Source organism: Macaca nemestrina, chromosome 11, assembly GCF_043159975.1.
Source record: "Macaca nemestrina isolate mMacNem1 chromosome 11, mMacNem.hap1, whole genome shotgun sequence".
Classification (NCBI taxonomy): Eukaryota; Metazoa; Chordata; class Mammalia; order Primates; family Cercopithecidae; genus Macaca; species Macaca nemestrina.
In genome coordinates, this window is record NC_092135.1 from 116,563,685 (window position 1) to 116,585,391 (window position 21,707).

Consider the following 21,707-nt stretch of genomic DNA (forward strand, 5'->3'; position numbering starts at 1 on the left):
CTTACTACAACTGCCTCCTCCCAGGTTAAAGCAATTGTCCTGCCTCAGCCTCCCTAGTAGCTGGGACTACAGGCGTGCACCACCACGCCTGGCTAATTTTTGTATTTTTAGTGAAGACGGGTTTTCGCCATGTTGGCCAGGCTGGTCTCAAACTCCTGACCACAGATGATCCGCGCACCTCGACCTCCCAAAGTGTTGGGATTACAGGCGTGAGCCACCGCGCCCAGCCTGATATGTCCTCCTTTCTTCTGTGTTGCCTGAATGATCCCACTGCCCAGCTCTCCAGACCTGACAGAGAGCTGGTGGACTGCCTATGGTCATTTTCAACGGAGGCAACTTAAATTTTGCTATAAAAAAATGTGAATGGTACTCCCACAATTCAATGAAATAATAACTGAAAACTTTGCCTCTCACTTTGACTTGCACAAATTTTGTCTGGAAGGTGCATTAGAAGGAAGGGATAAATGGCTATTATATTATTAACTGCTGTTGGACTCTCTAGCTATTATAAGCTGAACCATACTTGCAAGATCTGGATGTTTTCTTTAGAAAACCATTCATCCACTAGGGGGAAAAGACTGATAAAGTCATGAATGAAAGCAAGCAGTATCACAGACTACTGATGCAAAACTGTCTTTATTAAAATTCTGGTTAAAAATGCTAGAATGTTACAGCTGGAAAAGATGTCAGTGAACACTATCATTTTGAGCAGCCTGAGAAAAATAGATATGGAGGACAGAAAATTGGAGAACCAATATGGATTTTGAATATTTCTGAAGAAAATTCCAGAATGGAAGAGAAGCAGTATTTAGAGAACAGTTTTCTAGACCTGGAGAAAATCCCAAAGCTTCCAATGAAAAGGCTCTACCATATTAAGGCAAAAGTAACAAAAAGTGTTAATAACTAGAATTAAACTAGTGAAACTGTGAATTTCAAAAATACCACAGATTTTCAGGAAGAAAAAGAAAAAATTCCCACAAAGTCAGGTTTCTTATGAGTGGCACAGAGTAACAGGATATGACAGGGCAGTATACTTACTATGTTGATGGGTAAAGACTATGTGTGAGTCAGTAATTCTGCATTAAGTCATGTGTGAAAGTCATAGAAATAATTCTCTCTCATATAGAGACTGTGAAGAATTACATTGTAACTGAAAAAAATCTATTCAGAGATGTACTATAGATGACTAGAAGATTAGTCAAAGTGAAATATTTTAAAGTGATGCGCAGGCTATAGAAATCCTGGTAAGTATGGAAATTAATGTAGAAAGTAAGTGCGGATAATTACTGTAAATATGGTTGAAAAACATTGCAAAGGTAAAAATAATTCAAATTCGGATCTATTTTGTAAAAAAATATTTTTAGTAAAAATAATATGGGGTTCAACCAAAAAAGCAAGTAATAAGGTGTGTTTTTTTTTCAGTGACAAAGAAAAACAAGTATTCCCAAACAATTCAATATTTTACACTGGAAAAGATGTAGAATGAAAAAAATAAAACTACAGATCAAAATTAAGTGTTTAGTCAATACTAAAGCATATAATAAAGTATTTAAATTTTCCTCAGTTCTCACTCCACCAAGCATTTTTGTTTTGTTTTGTTTTTTTGAGATAGGGTCTTGTTTTGTTGCCCAAGCTGGAGTACAGTGGCGTTATCATGGCTCACTGCAGCCTCAACTTGCAGTGTTTAAGCAATCCTCCCACTTCAGCCTTCCAAGTAGCTGGGATTATAGGTGTGCATCACCACGCCTGCCTAATTTTTGTATATTTTGTAGAGATGGGGTTTCCCCATACTGCCCAGGCTGGTTTTGAACTCCTGGGCTCAAACAATCTGCCCACCTCATCCTCCCAGAGTGTTGGGATTACAGGCATGAGCCACTGTGCCCAGCCCAAGCATTTCTATAGAAAGATAAAGACTTCAAAAAAAAAAAAGGTTTGATATAATCTGTTGGTTTATATTTCCCTATGACATAGAAAGGAAGATGAGATAAAAATTCATTACTCAGGAGGCTGAGGTAAGAGGATCACTTGATCCCAGGAGATCTAGGCTGCAATGAGCTGGGGTTGCGCCACTGCACCCCAGAGCCTAGACGACTGTGTGAGACCCTGTCTTAACAACAGAAAAGAATTCATGGCATCTGGTATGTTGTAGGAGAGTTTTAATCACTTGCCATAAAGAAGTAAAAAGGGAAAATCATTTCTTAGACACTACTTACGCTTTACAAATGATGGAATGCTGAACCTCAAACTCCAAATTAGTAATAACAGGGCAAGTATATACTCTGGTAGCTGAAATATCTGGTGAATTTTCTTCTCCAGAAACAGGTTCAGTCTTCCAAGTTTTATTTAATTTTTCCATATCTTCTTTCAACTGGTCCAAACACTGACTTAAAAATTCATGAGCATCCTAATAAGACAACAATATCCTTAATCAGAAAAAAACATTTCTAGTCACAATAATACCTCATTGAGGCTGGGCGTTGTGCCTCATACCTGTAATTCCAGCACTCTGGAAGGCTGAGGCAGGTGGATCACTTGAGGTCAGGAGTTCGAGACCAGCCTGGCCAACATGGTGAAACGCCATCTTTATTAAAAATATAAAAATAAGGCAGGTGTGGTGGCGGTCCCTATAATCCTAGCTACTTGGGAGGCTGCGGCAGAAAAATCGCTTGAACCTAGGAGGCGGAGGTTACAGTGAGCCAAGATCGCATCATTATATTCCAGTTTGGGTGACAGAGCAAGATTCCGTCTCAAAAGAAGAGAAAAAAACCAACAACAAAAAACAAAACAAAAAATAACAGCTTATTAACATAATTTATACAGCGAAAGCCCTTGGAAGTCAGTGACATATGTGAACAACGTCAGGTTTATTCTTATAAGAATTTGGGGGGCTACATATTTTGTGAATAAAAACAAACGAGAGATTATATATTCTTAATAATTTTATGAGTTGCATTGGCATGAATGAATGAATAACTCCTCACTTTGTTAAAAAAGGTAATTTCTGCAGCTAACACAGCCCAGGTCCTTGCACTGGTAAATCAAATCTATATATTAAAATATGGTACAATACATAGAAGAGTCACATTTAGTCTTACTACAACTCCTTAGGTTTTTCTTTCTTTCCTTTTTTTTTTTTTTGAGACGGATTTTCGCTCTTGTCACACAGGCTGGAGTACAATGGCACAATCTCGGCTCACTGCAGCCTTTGCCTCCAGGGTTCAACCGATTATCCTGCATCAGCCTCCCAAGTAGCTGGGATTATAGACATGCAATGTCACGTCCAGCTAATTTTTTTGTATTTTTAGTAGAGATGGGGTTTCACCTCGTCAGTCAGGCTGGTCTGGAACTCCTGACCTCAGGTGATCCACCCGCCTCGGCCTCCCAAAGTGCTGGGATTACAGGCATGAGCTACCACACCCAGCCTCTCCTCAGGTTTTTCAATCTATAATGAACACAGATACACAAATCTTGTTTTAAAATAAAAATCAAGAAACACACTAAAATCATGTCAAGTTCCATGATTTCTGAAATGTTATTTATTTAATTTTAATTTTTATTTTTTTGAGACGGAGTCTTGCCCTGTAGCCCAGGTTGGAGTGCAATGGTGCAATCTCAGCTCACTGCAACCTCTGCCTCCCAGGTTCAAGAGATTCTCCTGCCTCAGCCTCCTGAGTAGCTGGGATTACAGGCGTGTGCCATCACGCCCGGCTAATTTTTTTTTTTAATCTTTAGTAGAGACAAGGTTTCACCATGTTGGCCAGGCTCGTCTCGAACTCCTGACCTCGTGATCCACCTGCCTCGGCCTCCCCAAGTGCTAGGATTACAGGCATGAGCCACCGCACCGGCCTATTTTATTTATTTTAAAAATATTTATTTTTTGAGATAGAGTCTTGTTCTGTCACCTAGGCTGTAGTGCAGTGGTATAATCTTGGCTCACAACAACCTCTGCCTCCTGGGTTCAAGTAATTCTCCTGCCTCAGCCTCCCGAGTAGCTGGGATTACAGGTGCGTGCCACCACGACTGGCTAATTTTTGTATTTTTAGTAGAGACAGGGTTTCGCCATGTTGGCCAGGCTGGTCTCAAACTCCTGACTTCAGTCACCTCAGGTGACCTGCCCACCTAGGCCTCCCAAAGTGCTGGAATTACAGACATGAGCCACTATGTCAGGTCTCTGAAACGTTTTAAAACAATTAATACTCACATTCTGCATATAACCAGAGAATCTCTCTGCTGTAGCTGAAATGGCATTTTTAACCTTCTTGAGTAAATCCTTTTTGGTCTCTGAATTACAGATATCTTTTTTAACAAGCAAGTGTGCAAAGCGTCTGGTAAAACAAAAAACACAAAGTTAGCACGACATGGCATGATATTTTAAAGAATAATTACTAATAACGGCACAGAAAATTTTTAAGTGTCTAAAATTCCATTATTCTATAATCAATGAAGTAAAAGGCTACTCAATAAGTACAGTACGTAATGATTACCTGATAAGTGCATTGAGTGGGATTTTCTTCCATGGGATACCTTGTTTAAGCAAGTCATTTGCAAATGACTGGAGTGAAAACAGAGATTGTAGAATAGCATTCATATAGCAGGTATTTCCCAAATTGGAGAAGCTGAAAATTAAAGAAATAGTGCTTTAGAAGGCAACAGGAATTCCTAAAGTATGTTCAGTATAGTAGGAGTTCTCCACTTTAACATGTTTCAGAATCACCTGGAGGGCTTGTTAAACTACATATTACTGGACCCTAACCCCAAGGTTTCTGATGCAGTAGGTTTGGATACAAATGTGTCCAAAAAAAGAAGGCACAAAAATGTCATTTCTGACAAGTTACGAGATCATGTTGATGCTGTTGGTCTGGGGACTGTCCTCTGAGAACCACTGCATTATGACATTATAATAATAGGCCAGGCGTGGTGGCTCACGCATGTAATCCAAGCGCTTTGGGAGGCCGCGGCAGGCAGATCACTTGAGGTCAGGAGTTTGAGACCAGCCTGGCCAATATAGTGGAACACCGTCTCTACTAAAAACACAAAAATTAGCCAGGCGTGGTGGTATGCACCTGTAATCGCAGCTACTTGGAGGCTGAGGCAGGAGAATCGCTTGACCCCAGGAGGCGGAGGTTGCAGTGAGCCGAGATTGTGCCATTGCAGTGAGCCTTAGCAACAGAGTGAGACTCTGTCTCAAAATAAATAAATAAATAAAAACTTAGTTTGATCTAATGGAAAAGTACACATTTTCAAAACGAATGCTAAACATGACATGACTGGGGGCTTACCTAAAGTGCTATTCATTCTTACTTATAATTTATTTTTTTCACTTAAATGTAACTTATTCATTTCTCTGAAAACGAATGCTCAGAAAAGGAACTACTGGGTCATAGAATATATGTGTTTAGGTACTGCCAAACCTTTTTCCTAAGTACAAACATATTTTAAAAACTTTTTATGCTGGGCACAATGGCTCATGCCTATAATCCCAGAACTTTGGGAGGCCGAGGCAGGTGGATCACAAGGTCAGGAGATGGATACCATCCTGGCTAACACGGTGAAACCCCGTCTCTACTAAAAATACAAAAAATTAACTGGGTGTGGAGGCACGTGCCTGTAGTCCCAGCTACTTGGGAGGCTGAGGCAGGAAAACCGCTTGAACCCAGGAGGCAAAGGGTACAGTGAGCCGAGATCACGCCACTGCACTCAAGCCTGGGCAACACAGTGAGACTATGTTTTTTAAAAAACAAACAAACAAACAAACACTTTTTATTTAGAAATAAATTTAGACTTCCAGAAAAGATGCAAAAATCTTTACCCGTATTCACCAACTGTCATACTTCTGTAACATGCACTTCATCACTTAATATCCCTCTCTCTATATATATTTTTCTGAAACCATTTCAGAGTAAGTTGCATTTATTAAACCCCTTTAGTTCCAAATACTTTAGTGTGTATTTCATAAGACCATTCTTATAAATAACCAGTACAGTTAATTTAACTGTACAGCATCAGTAAATTTAACACTGATACAATATTCTATCTAATATACGTTCCTTAATTCAATTTTGTCAATTGATCTAAGGTTCTTTATGGCTTTTTTTCCCTCACTTAGGTACAAGATTCAGTCCAGGATCACATGATGTTTTCATGTCTCTTTAGTTTTCTTTAATCTGGAGTAAGTCCTCAGCTTTCTCTTACGTGACACTGACATTTTTTAAGAACACAGTTCTCCCTACCCCTGGGTTGTTTTATTTTTGTTTTTGAGACAGGGTTTTGCTCTGTTGTCCTGGCTGGAGTGCGGCTTACTGCAGCCTCAACCTCCCAGGCTGGAGCAATCCTCCTACCTCAGCTTCCCCACTACAAGTGTGTACCACCATGCCTGGGTACTTTTTTAATTTTTGTAGACACGGATCTCACTATGTTGCCTAGGCTGGTATTGAACTCCAGGGCTCAAGCAATCCTCCTTCCTTGGCCTCCCAAAGTGCTGGGATTACAGGCATGAGCCACTGCACCCAGCCTTTTTTCTTTTCTTTTCTTTTTTTTGAGACAAAGTCTTGCTCTGTTGCCCAGGCTGGAGTGCAGTGGCATGATCTCAGTTCACTGCAACCTCTAACTCCTGGGTTCAAGCAAGTCTCATGCCTCAGCCTCCCAAATAATTAGGGTGACAGGCATGTGCCACCACACCCGGCTAATTTTTGTATTCATTTATTTTTTTTGAGACGGAGTCTTGCTCCGTCACCCAGGCTGGAGTGCAGTGGTGTGATCTTGGCTTACTGCAACTTCCGTCTTCCAGGTTCAAGCAATTCTCCTGCCTGAGCCTCCCGAGTAGCTGGGATTACAGGCGTGTACCACCAGGTCTGGCTAATTTTTTTGTATTTTTGGTAGAGGTTTCCTCATGTTGACCAGGTTTGTCTTGAACTTCTGACCTCAAGTGATCCGCCCACCTTTGCCTCCCAAAGTGTTAGGATTACAGGCATGAGCCACCATGCCCAGCCTGTATTTTTAATAGAGAGGGTTTTCCCCATGTTGACCAGGCTGGTCTCGAACTCCTGACATCAAGCGATTCACCTGCCTCGGCCTCCCAGAGTGCTGGGATTACAGGCGTGAGACACCTCACCTGAGCTAGCCTTATTTTTAATAGAACATCCGTCATACTGGGTTTGCTGTTTCCTCATGATGAGATTCAGGTCAAACTGGAAGAGCACATGAGCAAACAGTGATACCATGTCATCCTTTTTTTTTTTTTTTGAGAGCTTGTTTGGAGGTTCTAGCAGGGGAGTGCAGCTACTTGTATACCCTTGACTGAAGACCAGTCCTCCTCTATTGGGGGTGGTCATCCTCTTTGACTGAGCATGCAGGTTTGGGATGGACACACGTGGGGTGGTGAGGGAGGAAGGGGATACCTGCCGAGCCAGTCAGATCAGCCAAATCAACCCTGGTGGACAATGGGGTGACAGAGGTCACAGCCAGATCGCCCTCACATCCAATCCTTTTTTTTTTTTTTTTGAGAGGGTCTCATTCTGTTGCCTAGGCTAGAGCACAGTGGCACAATCTTGGCTCCCTGAAGGCTCGACCTTCCTGGACTGAGACGATCCTCCCACCTCAGCTTCCTGAGTAGCTGGGACCACAAATGTGCACCATCATGCCAGGCTAATTTGGTATTTTTTTGTAGAGACAGAATTTCATCATGTTACCCAGGCTGGTTTTGAACTCCTGGGCTCAAGCAATCTGCCTGCCTTGACCTCCCAAAGTGCTGAGATTACAGGTGTGAGCCACATGTCTAGGGGTTACTGTATCCTAAGGGTATTACATCCAGGAATACATGATATTCCTGTGTTGCCCATGGGTGATGTCAATTTTGAGTACCTGAGAGAACTACTGTTTTTGCTTCTGCCTATGAGGAAGTATGAGAGTCTGTAATTACCTTCCTACTATAAACAATGAGAAAACTGGACAAAATAGAGAAAACAGCTATTTGCAGATACCAGACAATAGGCAGCACAAAACGGTGATCCATAAGACAAGGAAAATAAATGATGTGAGCCCTACTATTACCCAGATTTTCTGTCTGGAGGCAATTTGTGAACTGCAATTCAGGGAGCACACAAACAGAGCCCAGAAATCTTATCAAGTTGAGCTGAGAGAAACGAGTTCGAAAAGCTGAGGTTGCTGAGATTTCTGGGACAGAGTACTTGAGAGGAGGGAACTGAGCAAAGGAAAAGCTCCAGAAATCTGCATAGCGGTCTGCTTGAATATTTGGCTGAATACCAACCTGTGTATGCAGAGTGAAACTCAGTCTTCTTGACACTAATCAAGAACAACTTCAAGGAAAAGAATATTTACTGTGGAGCTATTGGCCAAACAACTCCCAGAACTCATGCAGGGACTAAAATTCCACCAGTTTGAATTTCCACCAGTCAGAGTAGCGAGACCTAGATGAATTCACAGTGTTAACAGAGACCCCAAACGAACTACGTTTTAGGAAACGAAGCAAATTAGCCTTAGAGTAAAGGATACTCTATATTCAAAAAGAACTTAAGCAGATCACACAGCTGAGAAAGAAGAAAAAAAAAACAGAAATTAAAAAAAAGAACTTAAACCGGAGTTTCAAAACAATCAAAACCACTGCAGATAAGAATATTAAAACGACTACTTAAAATATGCTCTACATGATCAAGAATGGAAAGGAAATCATAAACATAATGAGAAAAGTGGAAGATTTTTTAAAGACTCAAATTAAACTTTTAGAGATGAAAACTGCAATATTTAAAATGAAAATTTCACTTGATGGGATTAATAGCATATTAGACACTGTAGAAGGAAATATCAGTGAACCTGAAGACACAGCAACAGAACAGATTCCCACTAACCTGTGGGACGATATCAAATACGATTATATTTATATCAAATATAATTGGAATCCAGAGCAGGGAAGAGTCAGAAAAAAAAATCTAAAAAAAATCGATAAACACGTTCAAAATCTGATAAAAACCCACAGATCCAAGAAGCTCAACAAATCCCAAGTGAGATAAACATGAATCAAAATGAAGCCCATCAAAATAAAACTGCTAAAAATTAGCAACAAAGAGAAAATATTGAAAAGCAGTCAGAAAAAACTGTCTTAGCGCCTTCAGGCAAAAAGATTAAATCACTTATAAGGGCAGAAGAATTAGACTGGCATCTTATTTCTGAAAAGCAAATACAAAGCAAGGTAACAGTCAAGTAGCATTATAAGAAACCCAAGGAAAGAAAGCATGACCCAAGGATTTTGGGTCCGAACTATTTTTCAAGTATCCAAGCTAGAGAAAAAATTTTGAATATGCAAGAACTAGGGAAACAAAGTACATAATTATAAAGTTAAGACTAAAACAAGATTAAGACCATAGGCTTCTAGTCAGAAATTATACAAAACAGAAGACAAAGAAAATATATCTTTAAAATACTGAAAGAAACACGCTATCAAGTTAGAGTTCTATATAAGCTAGATTTCTAGATCCAATGGAAATATCTTTTAAAATTAAAAGTAAAATCCTTTTTCTGACAAACAGAATCTGAGAATACTTGCTGCCAGGAGACATGCACTGTAAGAAATGTTAAAAAGACATTCTTCACTCAGAAGGAAAAATGATACCAGATAGAAACTCGGATCTGCACAAAAGAATAAAGAGCACTTAAAATGAGAAATCATGTGGGAAAATACAAAATACATTTCTGTCTCATCTTTTAATTTCTTTAAATACTACTGGACTGCTTAAAGTAAAAAAAAAAAAAACACCAAATAATACACTTTAAATAGGTAACTACATGGTACATGAATTAGTAAGGCTGTAAAAAAGACATAACTACGTATTGTGGGATGTGTAACATACATAGAAGTAAAATGGGCTGGGCATGGTGGCTCATGCCTGTAATCCCAACACTCTGGGAGGCCGAGGCGGGCAGATCACTTGAGGTCGGGAGTTCGAGACCAGCTTGACCAATATGGAGAAACCCCGTCTCTACTAAAAATACAAAATCAGCCAGGCATGGTAGTGCATGCCTATAATCCCAGCTACTCTGGAGGCTGAGGCAGGAGAACTGCTTGAACCTGGGAGGCGGAGGCTGCAGTGAGCTGAGATCACGCCATTGCACTCCAGCCTGGGCAACAAGAGCAAAACTCCATATAAAAAGAAAAAGAAAAAGAAAAAGAAAAAGAAGTAAAATGTATGATAATAATATAAATGGTGTGGGGTGGGAGGCAATAATAGAGATAAAATGAACACAAAGGAAAGAAAGAAAAGAGAAACAAGTAACCAAGGACAGATGGAATAAATAGAAAACAATTAGCAAGATGGTGGACTTAAATTCAGCCTTATCCATAATTGTGAAAAATGTTAATGGTCTAAGTACTTCAACTATCAATTTAGACTGGATGATCTAATCATAAAAATGTGGAGTCACTATTCATATAAGACACAGTAGACTTCAGAAAAATATTATCAGGGATAAAAAGGGGTGTTTCATAACAATAGAGAGGTCAATTCATTAAGATGTAATTAATATAATCCTAAATGTGTATGTGCCAAAAACAAAGCTATAAAATACATAAAGTAAAAACTGACAGAACTGGAAGGAGAAATATACAGGTTTCTGGCCTAACATACAAATTTCTGACCTAAGTTATACTTTATTGGGTATCAGGACTGCAGCCTCTGATTTCTTAATTGTTTTCATTAAATAATCTCTCCTTCCCTTTATTATAATACTTTTTGAATTACTGTTCTACGTATATTTCTGGTATGCAGCACAGAGTTCAGTTTTGCTTTGCAAGACAGTTTTAGACTATTTTTACATTGCTGTTAACCCCTTTATCATAAATTTTTAAAACCATCTAGCCTGCCCATTTTATTATTTTATGTTAGAGACAAGGTCTTGCTCTGTCACTTAGGCTGGAGTGCAGTGGTACGATCATAGCTCACTGTAACTGTAAACTCCTTGGCTCAAGCGATCCTCCAGCCTCAGTCTCCCCGGTAGCTGGGATTAAAGACATGTACCACCATGTTGGGATAATTTTTTATTTTATTTTATTATTTGTAGAGAAAGGGTCTTGCTATGTGGCCCAGGCTGGTCTTGAATTCCTAGCCTCAAGTGACCCCCCATTTCGGCCTCCCAAAGCGCTAGGATTACACATGTGGGCCACTGTGCCTAGCCTAGCCTGCCCATTTTATTTATTTATTTATTTATTTTTGTAGAGACAGGGTCTTACTATGTTGCCCAGGCTGGTCTTGAACTGTCAAGCTCAAGTGATCCTTCCAACTTGGCTTCCCAAAGTGTTGGGATTACAGGCGTGAGCCATTGCACTCAGCCCATTCATTTTAAATGGTATCCTTTGACTCACACCTATTACTTTATGAAACAGTCAACTACATTATTCTACTTTCTTCCTCCTCTCTCTTCGCCCATTTTCTTTTAGTTGCAATCTTACTACTTTACCAGAAAAAAAAAATTTGGGGGGAAATAGTGTCTCACTTTGTCACTCAAGCTATAGTGCAGTGGTGTGACCACAGTTTGCTGTGGCCTCGACCTCCCAGGCTCAAGCAATCCTCCCACCTCAGCCTCCCAAGCAGATGGAACTACAGGTGTGCACAACCACACTCAGCTAAATTTTTTTTTGTATTTTTTGTAGAGACGTGGTTTTTCTGTGTTTCCCAGGCTGGTCTCGAACTCCTGAGCTCAAGTGATCTGCCTACCTCAGACTCCCAAAGTGCTGCGATTACAGGTGTTAGCCATCATGCCCAGCTGACATAATGTTTATATACCATTCTATGTATTCTCACCATTGTTTGTCTTAGTTCTATAACTGAATATATGAAATGTTCATCATTTATGCTTTTGTCAATGTTTCTCCAGTTACTCTTGGATGCATGAAGCTCATTTTCTGTACAGTCCTCAGAAAGAGCAAATGTGTGTATAGTATTCCAAGTTCTTATACTTCAAACTTTTTTTCTCTAGCTTGCATATTTGACATCTTGGCTTGGCATGAAATATTTGTTTCACGCCTCCTTCCATCGAGTTTTTTGAAAATGATGTTAATGTTATCCTGCTCTGCATGATGATTTTGAGAAGTCTGATGCCAGTCTATTTCTGTTGCCCTTGTAAATTATTTCATCTTTTTGATTAAGGAACTGAGGATTTTCCTTGTCTTTAAAGTCTAATAGTTGTACTAAGATTTGTCTTGATTATTCTAGGTCAATTTTCCAGATACTTGGAAAACTCTTTCAATATATAGATTCAAGACTTTTATTTCAGTGAAGTTTTCTTGGATTATAGTTGTTTTGTTGTTTTTTTTTTAGACAAGGTCTCGTTCTCTGATCTCCCAGGCTGAAGTGCAGTGGACTATCATGGCTCACTGCAGCCTTGACCTCCTGGGCTCAAGCAACTCTCCTGCCTCAGTCCCCCGAGTATCTGGGACCATAGGTGCATGCCACCAAGCCCAGCTAATTTTTGTACTTTTTGTAGAGATGGGGTTTCGCTATGTTGCCCAGATTGGTCTCGAATTCCTGGGCTCAAGAGATCTAGCCACCTCTGCCTCCCAAAGTGATGGTATAACAGGCATGAGTCACCATGCCAGCAGGATTATAGTTTTTTAACACTACTTCTGTCTCAATGCTTTGATCTTCTTCTTCTGGGACACTAATTATATGTAATATGGGTGTATTCTTTGCCTTTTTCTAATTCAACTACTTTCTTTCTGGCTTTTTTTTTAGATGGAGTGTCACTCTGTCACTCAGGTTGGAGTGCAGTGGCACAATCTCAGCTCATTGCAACCTCCGCCTCCTGTGTTCAAGAAATTCTCCTGCCTCAGCCTCCTGAGTAGCTGGGATTATGGGCACACGCCCCCATGTCTGGCTAATTTTTGTATTTTTAGTAGAGACAGAGTTTCAACATACTGGTCAGGTTGGTCTCGAACTCCTGACCTCAGGCGATCCACCCACCCCCAAAAGTTCTGGGATTACAGGGATGAGCCACCATGCCTGACCCTTTCTGGTTTTTTATATTTCTTCTTCTTTTTTTTTTCTTTTCCGACTTTCCTTTTTAAAGCCCATTTTCATTTGAAATTATTTTCACTTGGGTATCTTCAATTTAAAACTTCATTTTCAATATACCTTTCCTTCTCCATCTTTTCTGGGTTCAAGTATTTGTCATTTCATTTATTCTTGCTTGTCCATTGTGATCCTTAGTTTGAATCTTTTTTTTTTTTTCTTTTTGAGACAGAGTTTTGCTCAAAAATGTTATTTCTAGAGATGGGTATAGGTACTATACAGAAACGAAAGAAACACTGGAGGAGCCTAGAGCACCAAGGGTGGCAACTCACAAGGCTCTGAAGAGTCTGAAGGAGGTGAATAACAGAAACCACAAGTAAACTAAAAAATATACAAGAGAAGGCAATAGGAAAATGAAACAAGTAAGATCAGGGTAGACAGAGACAAAGACCCAGATGAAGAACGGTTATGAAATGGGATAGATAAGACCAATATAAAATGTTGTCTGGTTAGGAGGCAGCAAGATAACTGAGGTAGAACAATTAGAATGAAGAACAAAGGAAATTAAGCATTTGACTGGAAAGCAAACATCATAGAAGAGAGAGTAGAAAAGATGAAGATTAGAGAAAGCAACAGGTAAGCAGAAAGGAGAGTGAATTGTTTTCACTGCAAATTTTATGATGTTTTCTGCAAACATATGAAGCATATAAACTACTATGAATAAGCCATTTGGCATATATCACTTGTTCAAGTAATGTTGTAAGTTTAAAGCTGGTATAAAAGCAGTACTTTGAGTGAGATTAAAAACAAATAAGTTGATAGGTTATGAGAGAGCAGTTTGGGAAAAATAATTAAAAATTTCAAACTGCCTTCCGTAGTCTTAATCCCTAACAATTTTACTTCCAATATTTTATCCTATAGAAAAGTTCCAACAAGCAGTAAAAACATACATATGTGTATAACAATGTTCATTCTAGCTTGAATTATATTTGGAAAAAAGGGAAACCTAAATGCACACTTACGTGGTTGAAAGTTCTGTATTAACATACAAGGGTGCCAAGATTAATGTGCAGTGAAAAAGATAACAGAGAAGCAATATAGCATAGTGATTAAGAATGCAATTGGAGCATAACTGCCCGGATTTACTACTGACTATATCACTTTGAGCAAGTTAATTAACTTTCCTAAGTCTTACTTTATTCATAAAACCAGACTTTTAATATATCTATCTCAAAGACTTGTTGCGAAGATTTAAAAGAAAAAAAATCAATTTAAACACTTAGCAGACAGTATCTGGCACACAATAAATACTTTAGGTAACAGTGCTACTGGCCAGGCACAGTGGATCATGCTTGTAATCCCAGCACTTTGGGAGGCTGAGGAGAGAGGATTGCTTGAGGCCAGGAATTCTACCAACCTGCAACATAGTGAGATTCCCATTTCTATTAAAAAAAAAAATAAAAAAGATAGCTACTATAATTACTACAGTTATTATACTATGATCTCCTTTTTGTGTTTAATAAATATATAACCATGAAGAAACTAGGGAAAATATATAAAAAACGTTGAAAGTATCTCAGCCACAGAATGAAGTGTAACGGGTTGGAAAATACACATTTTCTGCTTTAAAATGAGTATTATATATATTCCAAAGTTCTAAAATTGTTCGGCGAACAGAAAATGAAGTTAACATTACTTATGGATGTAACAAAACTTTAATAAGTGATCTAATTTCTAAATATTTTAGAACTTTAATGTGACTCCTTTAATTATGTTTTACACCAAAGCACACTTCTATTGAATCACTTTAAAAAAAAGAAAGTAAAATGAAAGAATTAACCTACCCCTGCAGTTGCTGCTGTTGGTGAGAGGAAAGGGGCACTCTTGGTTTATTCCAGCCAGTGTAATCCTGGTTACACCTCAGTTTTTTAACAGAAAGAGGAGCTGGCTGAGGAAGAAATCCCAAACTTCTTTTGGCAGAGGGAGTCTGGCTTGAAACATTAGTCCTATAAAAAAGCATAAATAATGAAGAAGCAAAATAAATTTTTGAATACTACTATTTTCCCTGAATAGATTAAGAGAAGTCAATGTTTAAGGAAAAAAATCTTGAATTTAGGGAAATATCAGTAATAATGATCACTTAAGGGAAAACTCTACAAACGTAAACTAGCAAATCTGTTCCTACACAGAGAGGGTTATAATACATAACATATTTAACCTACAACCAAAATAATCCATGTGAATAGCCTGAAAAAGAAAACAATACATATAGTTTCACTGTTATCCATTTTGTGGATACTACATTAGTTTACCTAGTCTTGGACAGACTTACAGTATACTTTTTCCACTGTTACAAATAATATAACAAATATTCTTACCCAATCTCCTTGAGAAATTCCTCTAGTTTATATGCATAGAAGTGAAAATGTTAGAGGTATTTTCAATCTTCATTTTTAATTTTTCGAGATATGGTGATTATTTTCCAAAAAGGCTGCACCAGTTTATACTTCAAACAACAGTGACTTTCCATTTCCTCATATGATTACATTACTTACTATTATCAGTTTTAATTTTTTTGCTGGGTCCAGTGGCTCACGCCTGTAAGCCCAGTACTTTGGGAGGCCGAGGTGGGCAGATCGCTTGAGCTCAGGAGTTTGAGACCAGCTTGGGCAACCTGGTGAAACTCCATCTCTACCAAAAATGCAAGAAAATTAGCCAGGCATGGTGGGGAGGATCTGTAGTCACAGCTACTTGGGAGGCTGAGGTGGGCAGACTGATTGAGCCTGGGAGGCAGAGGTTGCAGTAAGCCAAGATCGCGCCACTACACTCCAACCTGGGTGACAAAGTGAGAAGGCATCTCCAAAAAAAAAAAAAAGTTTTAATTTTTACCAATAAAGAGACACTTGATTTCACTGTTATTTGATTTTGCACTGTCCTGATTACTACTGAAATGAACATATTCATATAGTTGTTTACTCTTTTCTGAATTGCTTTCCTATACTCTTATAGTAGGTTCTTTTTTTTTGAGACAAAGTCTTGCTCTGTCACCCAGTCTGTAGAGCAGTGGCGTGATCTCAGTTCACTGCAACCTCCATCTCCCGGTTTCAAGCAAGTCTCGTGCCTCAGCCTCCCAATCCCAAGTAGCTGGGATTATAGTTGTGCACCACCATGGCCAGCTAATTTTTTTGTTTGTTTGTTTTTGTTTTGAAATGAAGTTTCACTCTTGTTGCCCAAGCTGGCGTGCAATGGTGTGGTTTCGGCTCACTGCAACCTCCGCCTCCCGGGTTTAACTGATTCTCCTGCTTCAGCCTCCCAAGTAGCTGGGATTACAGGTGCGTGCCACCACACCTGGCTAATTTTTTGTATTTTTAGTAGAAACGGGGTTTCACTATGTTAGGCAGGCTGGTCTCAAACTCCTGACCTCAGGTGACCTGCCTGCCTTGGCCTCCTAGTGTGCTGGGATTACAGGCGTGAGCCACCATGCCCGGCCTAATTTTTTGTATTTTAGTAGAGAAGGGGTTTCACCATGTTGCTGAGCCCGGTCTCAAACTCCTGAGCTCAGGCAATTTGCTCGCCTCAGCCTCCCAAAGTGCTAGGATTACAGGTGTGAGCCACTGCATCTGGCCCACATTCTAATTTTAATATTTTTATACTGTGAAATTTATCAATTTTTAAAATCTCGTTTAAGATCTTTGTATTTGTATTTTGTTTAAGAAATCATCTTGTGGCCAGGCGCAGTGGCTCACGCCTGTAATCCCAGCACTTTGGGAGGCCGAGGCGGGTGGATCACAAGGTCAGGAGATCGAGACCATCCTGGCTAACACGGTGAAACCCCGTCTCCACTAAAAATACAAAAAATTAGCCAGGTGTGGTGGCGAGCACCTATAGTCCCAGCTACTTGGGAGGCTGAGACAGGAGAATGGTGTGAACCCAGGAGTGGAGCCTGCAGTGAGCCGAGATCATGCCACTGCACTCCATCATGGGTGACAGAGCGAGACTCCATCTCAAAAAAAAAAAAAAAAATTATCTTGTACCGTAAAAGCACAGAAATTTTTTCCTGTATTTTCTCTTAACAGTTAAATTTTGCTTTCCCTTCTATTTAGGTCTTCAGTACAGTTATAAGTGTCTTTTTCTGTATGTTGTGAGGCATACTTTTCTAAAAGATTTACTTTTCTATAAGGCAAACCAATTGCTCCCAAATTACTGATTGTCTGGGCCATGTGTTTGTTGCTGTTTGGTTTTTTACCTAAAAAAAATTTGTAGGTCAGGCACAGTGGCTTATGCCTGTAACCCCAACACTCTGGGAAGCTGAAGCAGGAGCATCAGGAGTTTGAAACCAGCCTGGTCAACATATCAAAACACTGTCTCTATTATTTTAAAATTAAGGCTGGGTGCAGTGGCTCACACCTGTAAACCCAGCACTTTGGGAGGCTGAGGCAGGCGCATCACCTGAGGTCAGGAGTTTGAGAACAGCCTGGCCAATATGGAGAAACCCTGTCTCTACTAAAAATACAAAAATTAGCCAGGCGTAGTGGTGCACGCCTGTAGTCCCAGCTACTTTGGAGGTTGAGGCAGGAGAACTGCTTGAACTTGGGAGATGGAGGTTGCAGTGAGCTGAGATCACGCCACTGCACTCCAGCCTGGGGGCAGAGAGAGTCCGTCTCAAAAAAAATAAAAAAAGTTAAAAATTAAAAATAAATTGTGAAATAGAATACTCATATGGGAAAAGTGTATAAAAATCAAATGTGGAGCATAACAAATTTTCATAAAACAAACACTTGTGTAAACAACCTTATTATTGTCTAAACCCCAAGTTCCCCTTCCAAGTACAACGCTGCATTCCTCTAACCTAAAAGTTAGCATTATCTAATAGTTTTATCCCTTACTGCAAACCCCTAAATATTGTACTTTGGATAATATGTATCTATTTTCATCTTGTTTACAATCTTTCTGCATCTTTACATTGTAGTTGTTTCTGTTTTACATAGCACATACATTTTCTTCTTACATTAAATCCTGTATATCTCTTTAATTGGAATATTTAGTATATATTCATATAAATTTTATATAAATTTAGTATATCATATCAGTAATGTCAGTACTGATTTATTTCTTGAATTTTATGATGAATTTACTATTTGTTCTACATGTACTATGTTCCTTTTTTTCTTCTTTATGCCTTCTTTTAGAATGTTTGACTATTTATTTCATTGTCTCCCCTCTGTTAGTCTGGAAATAATATAGGCTTTTATATATATTTTATATTGTATACATTTATATATATTTTTTAACAGATAGGGTATTGGTCTGTCACCTGGCTGGAGTGCAATGGCACAGTCATAGTTTACTGTAGCCTTTAACTCCTGGGCTCAAGCATTCCTCCCACCTCAACTTCCCAAGTAGCTGGGACTATAGGCATGCACCACTATGTCTGGCTAATTTTTATATATTTTTTGAAGAGATGGGGTCCCGCTATGTTGACCAGGCTAGTCTCAAATTTCTGGACTCAAGTGATTCTCTCATCTTGGCCTCCCCAAGTGCTAGGATTACAGGCGTGAGCCAACCATGCCCGGTCTGGAACTTTAATGGATGTCCTAAAAATTATATTATGCATTAAAAATAAAAACAACTTTATTTTAGTATAGTTGACATACTATAAAATGCACACATTTAAAGTGTATAACTTTAAGTTCTGACACATATACACTCATGAAATCATCACCAGAATTAAGATAGTGAACATATCTATTACTCCCAAAAGTATCCTGGTGCCCGTTTGTATCCCTCCCTCCCACTCTTCTCTGCCTGTGACCTTGTCTCTATGGCAACTACTGATTTGTTTTCTGTCACTATAGATTACATTTTCTTTTTTTTTTTTTTTGAGACAGAGTTTCGCTCTTTTTGCCCAGGCTGGAGTGCAATGGCGCGATCTCGGCTCACTGCAACCTCCACCTCCCAGGCTCAAGAAATCCTCCCACTTCAGCCTCCCAAGTAGCTGGAATTACAGGCATGTGCCACCACCCTGGCTAATTTTTTTGTATTTTTAGTAGAGATGGGGTTTCTCCATGTTGGTCAGGCTGGTCTTGAACTCCCGACCTCAGGTGATCCACCTGCCTCAGTCTCCCAAAGTGCTGGGATTACAGGCGTGAGCCACTGCTCCCGGCTAGATTACATTTTCTAAAATTTCATATAAATGGAATCATACAATATGCACTTTTTTTTTTTTTCTTTTTTGAGACGGAGTCTCGCTCTGTCGCCCAGGCTGGAGTGCAGTGGCGCGATCTCGGCTCACTGCAAGCTCCGCCTCCCGGGTTCACGCCATTCTCCTGCCTCAGCCTCCCGAGTAGCTGGGACTACAGGCGCCCACAACCGCGCCCGGCTAATTTTTTGTATTTTTAGTAGAGACGGGGTTTCACCGTGGTCTCGATCTCCTGACCTTGTGATCCGCCCGCCTCGGCCTCCCAAAGTGCTGGGATTACAGGCGTGAGCCACCGCGCCCGGCTACAATATGCACTTTCTTATGAGGTCTTTCACTCAGCATAATTATTCTGAGATTCATCCATTCTGCTGTGTGTATAAACAGTTCATCCTTTCTATTGCTAGACAGCATTCCATTGTATGAATATACCACAATTTGTTTAACCACTTACTTTCTCTTTTGAAATAGTTTTATTTTTTATTTTTTGAGACAGGGTCTCACTCTGTTGTTCAGGCTGGAGTACAATGGCACCATCACAGTTCAGTGCAACCTCCGCCTCCCGGGTTCAAGCGATTCTCCCGCCTCAGCCTCCCGAGTAGCTGGGATCACAGATGCACACTATCACGCCCTGCTAATTTTTTTTTAATTACTGTATTTTTGGTAGACATGAGGTTTTACCATGTTGTCTAGGCTGATCTTGAACCCCTGAGCTCAAGCTATTCACCGGCCCCAGCCTCCCAAAGAGCTGTGTCACTGCGCCCCACCTGAAATAGTTTTAGATTTACAAAAAAGTTGCAAAATAGTACAGAATGGCTTTCACCCAGCTACTCCTAATATTAGAATCTTATATAATCATAGTACAATGACCAAAACCAGGAAATTAAACAATGATACGATACTATTAACTAGTAACCTACACATGTTATTCAAATTTCATCAGTATTTTCACTAAAGTCCTTTTTCTGGCCCAGTATCCCACAGTGTAAGTAGCTGTCATGTTTCTTTACTCTTACAATCCTCAATTTCTTCTTCTTCTTTTTTTTTTTTTTTTTGAGACGGAGTCTCGCTCTGTGGCCCAGGCTGGAGTGCAGTGGCTGGATCTCAGCTTACTGCAAGCTCTGCCTCCCGGCTTTACGCCATTCACCTGCCTCAGCCTCCCGAGTAGCTGGGACTACAGGCGCCTGCCACCTCGCCCAGCTAGTTTTTTGTATTTTTTAGTAGAAACGGGGTTTCACCGTGTTAGCCAGGATGGTCTCGATCTCCTGACCTCGTGATCCGCCCGTCTCGGCCTCGCAAAGTGCTGGGATTACAGGCTTGAGCCACCGCGCCCGGCCAATTTCTTCTTTTTTTTTAATGGCTTTGACAATTTTGAAGAGTAATGGTCAGGTATTTTACTTTATTTCCTTCAACTGGGTTTGTCTGATGTTTTCTCATGATTGGATTGAGGTTATGCATTTGCAAACAATAACAGCTAAGTGACATTGTGACCTCCTCAGTGCATCATATTACAGAGTCTATAATGACAATGTCTTATTACTGGCGATGGTAATCTTGATTTCTTGGTTAAGGTATCTTCTGGGTTTCTCTACAGTGAAGTTACTATTTTTCCTTTTGTAATTAAGAAATATAGGGAGATACTCTGAGACTATGCAAATACTCTGTTTCTCATTAAACTTTTGTCCACTAATTTTAGCACCCAATGATAGATTTTGCCTGCAATTATTACTGCGGTATTTGATTAAGGTAATATTTCATTCCTACAATCCTCCAAAATTCTTAATTGGAATTCTTCTGTTAGGGAGAGCTGTTCAGTCTCTACACATTCATTCATTCATTTCACTATGGACTCAGGCATATTTATTTTTTTCTACAGGTTTAATCCAATAGTATCATTTTGTTACTATAATTGTTCTAATTTAGGCCATTGGTAACCCTTTCAGGTTGGTTCCTGTATCCTTTGGACATTTCCTCTTACTTTTTTGTGCATATCTTTACTTTTTGGCACCACAAGATGTTATAGACTGATCTTGCATTTTCCCTGCTCTAGCCCTGGAATCAACTATTATTTCAAGGAGCTCTGCTTTCTTGTACTGAATAATAGTATTTAAAAATCAGGGTCTGCAAGCTACCACTGACTTTCTTCACAGAATTAGAAAAAACTATTTTAAATTTAATATGGAACTTTTTTTTTAAAGAGCCTATATAGCCAAGAGAATCCCAAGCAAAAAGAACAAAGCTGGAGGCATCATGCTACCTGACTTCAAACTATACTACAAGGCTACAGTAACCAAAACAGCATGGTACTGGTACCAAAACAGATACATAGACCAATGGAACGGAACAGAAGCCTCAGAAATAACACCACACATCTATAGCCATCTGATCTTCGACAAACCTGACAGAAATAAGCAATGGGGAAAGGATTCCCTATTTAATAAATGGTGCTGGGAAAACCGGCTAGCCATATGTAGAAAACAGAAACTGGACCCCTT

General features: G+C 39.6%; 1 protein-coding gene across 6 annotated transcripts in view; it reads right to left on the reverse strand.

Moving 5' to 3' along the window:
- LOC105481220 (ubiquitin specific peptidase 37) overlaps positions 1–21,707 on the reverse strand; it is a 125,916-nt gene that overhangs the window by 48,993 nt on the left and 55,216 nt on the right. For all 6 annotated transcript variants that reach the window (XM_071073383.1, XM_071073385.1, XM_071073381.1 and 3 more), the window contains 4 exons: positions 14,861–15,022; positions 4,485–4,616; positions 4,202–4,325; positions 2,214–2,404 (listed from right to left, as the gene is read on the reverse strand). In XM_071073383.1, coding sequence (XP_070929484.1) covers positions 2,214–2,404; positions 4,202–4,325; positions 4,485–4,616; positions 14,861–15,022 — 609 coding nt within the window. The remainder of the gene's footprint in view (positions 1–2,213; positions 2,405–4,201; positions 4,326–4,484; positions 4,617–14,860; positions 15,023–21,707) is intronic.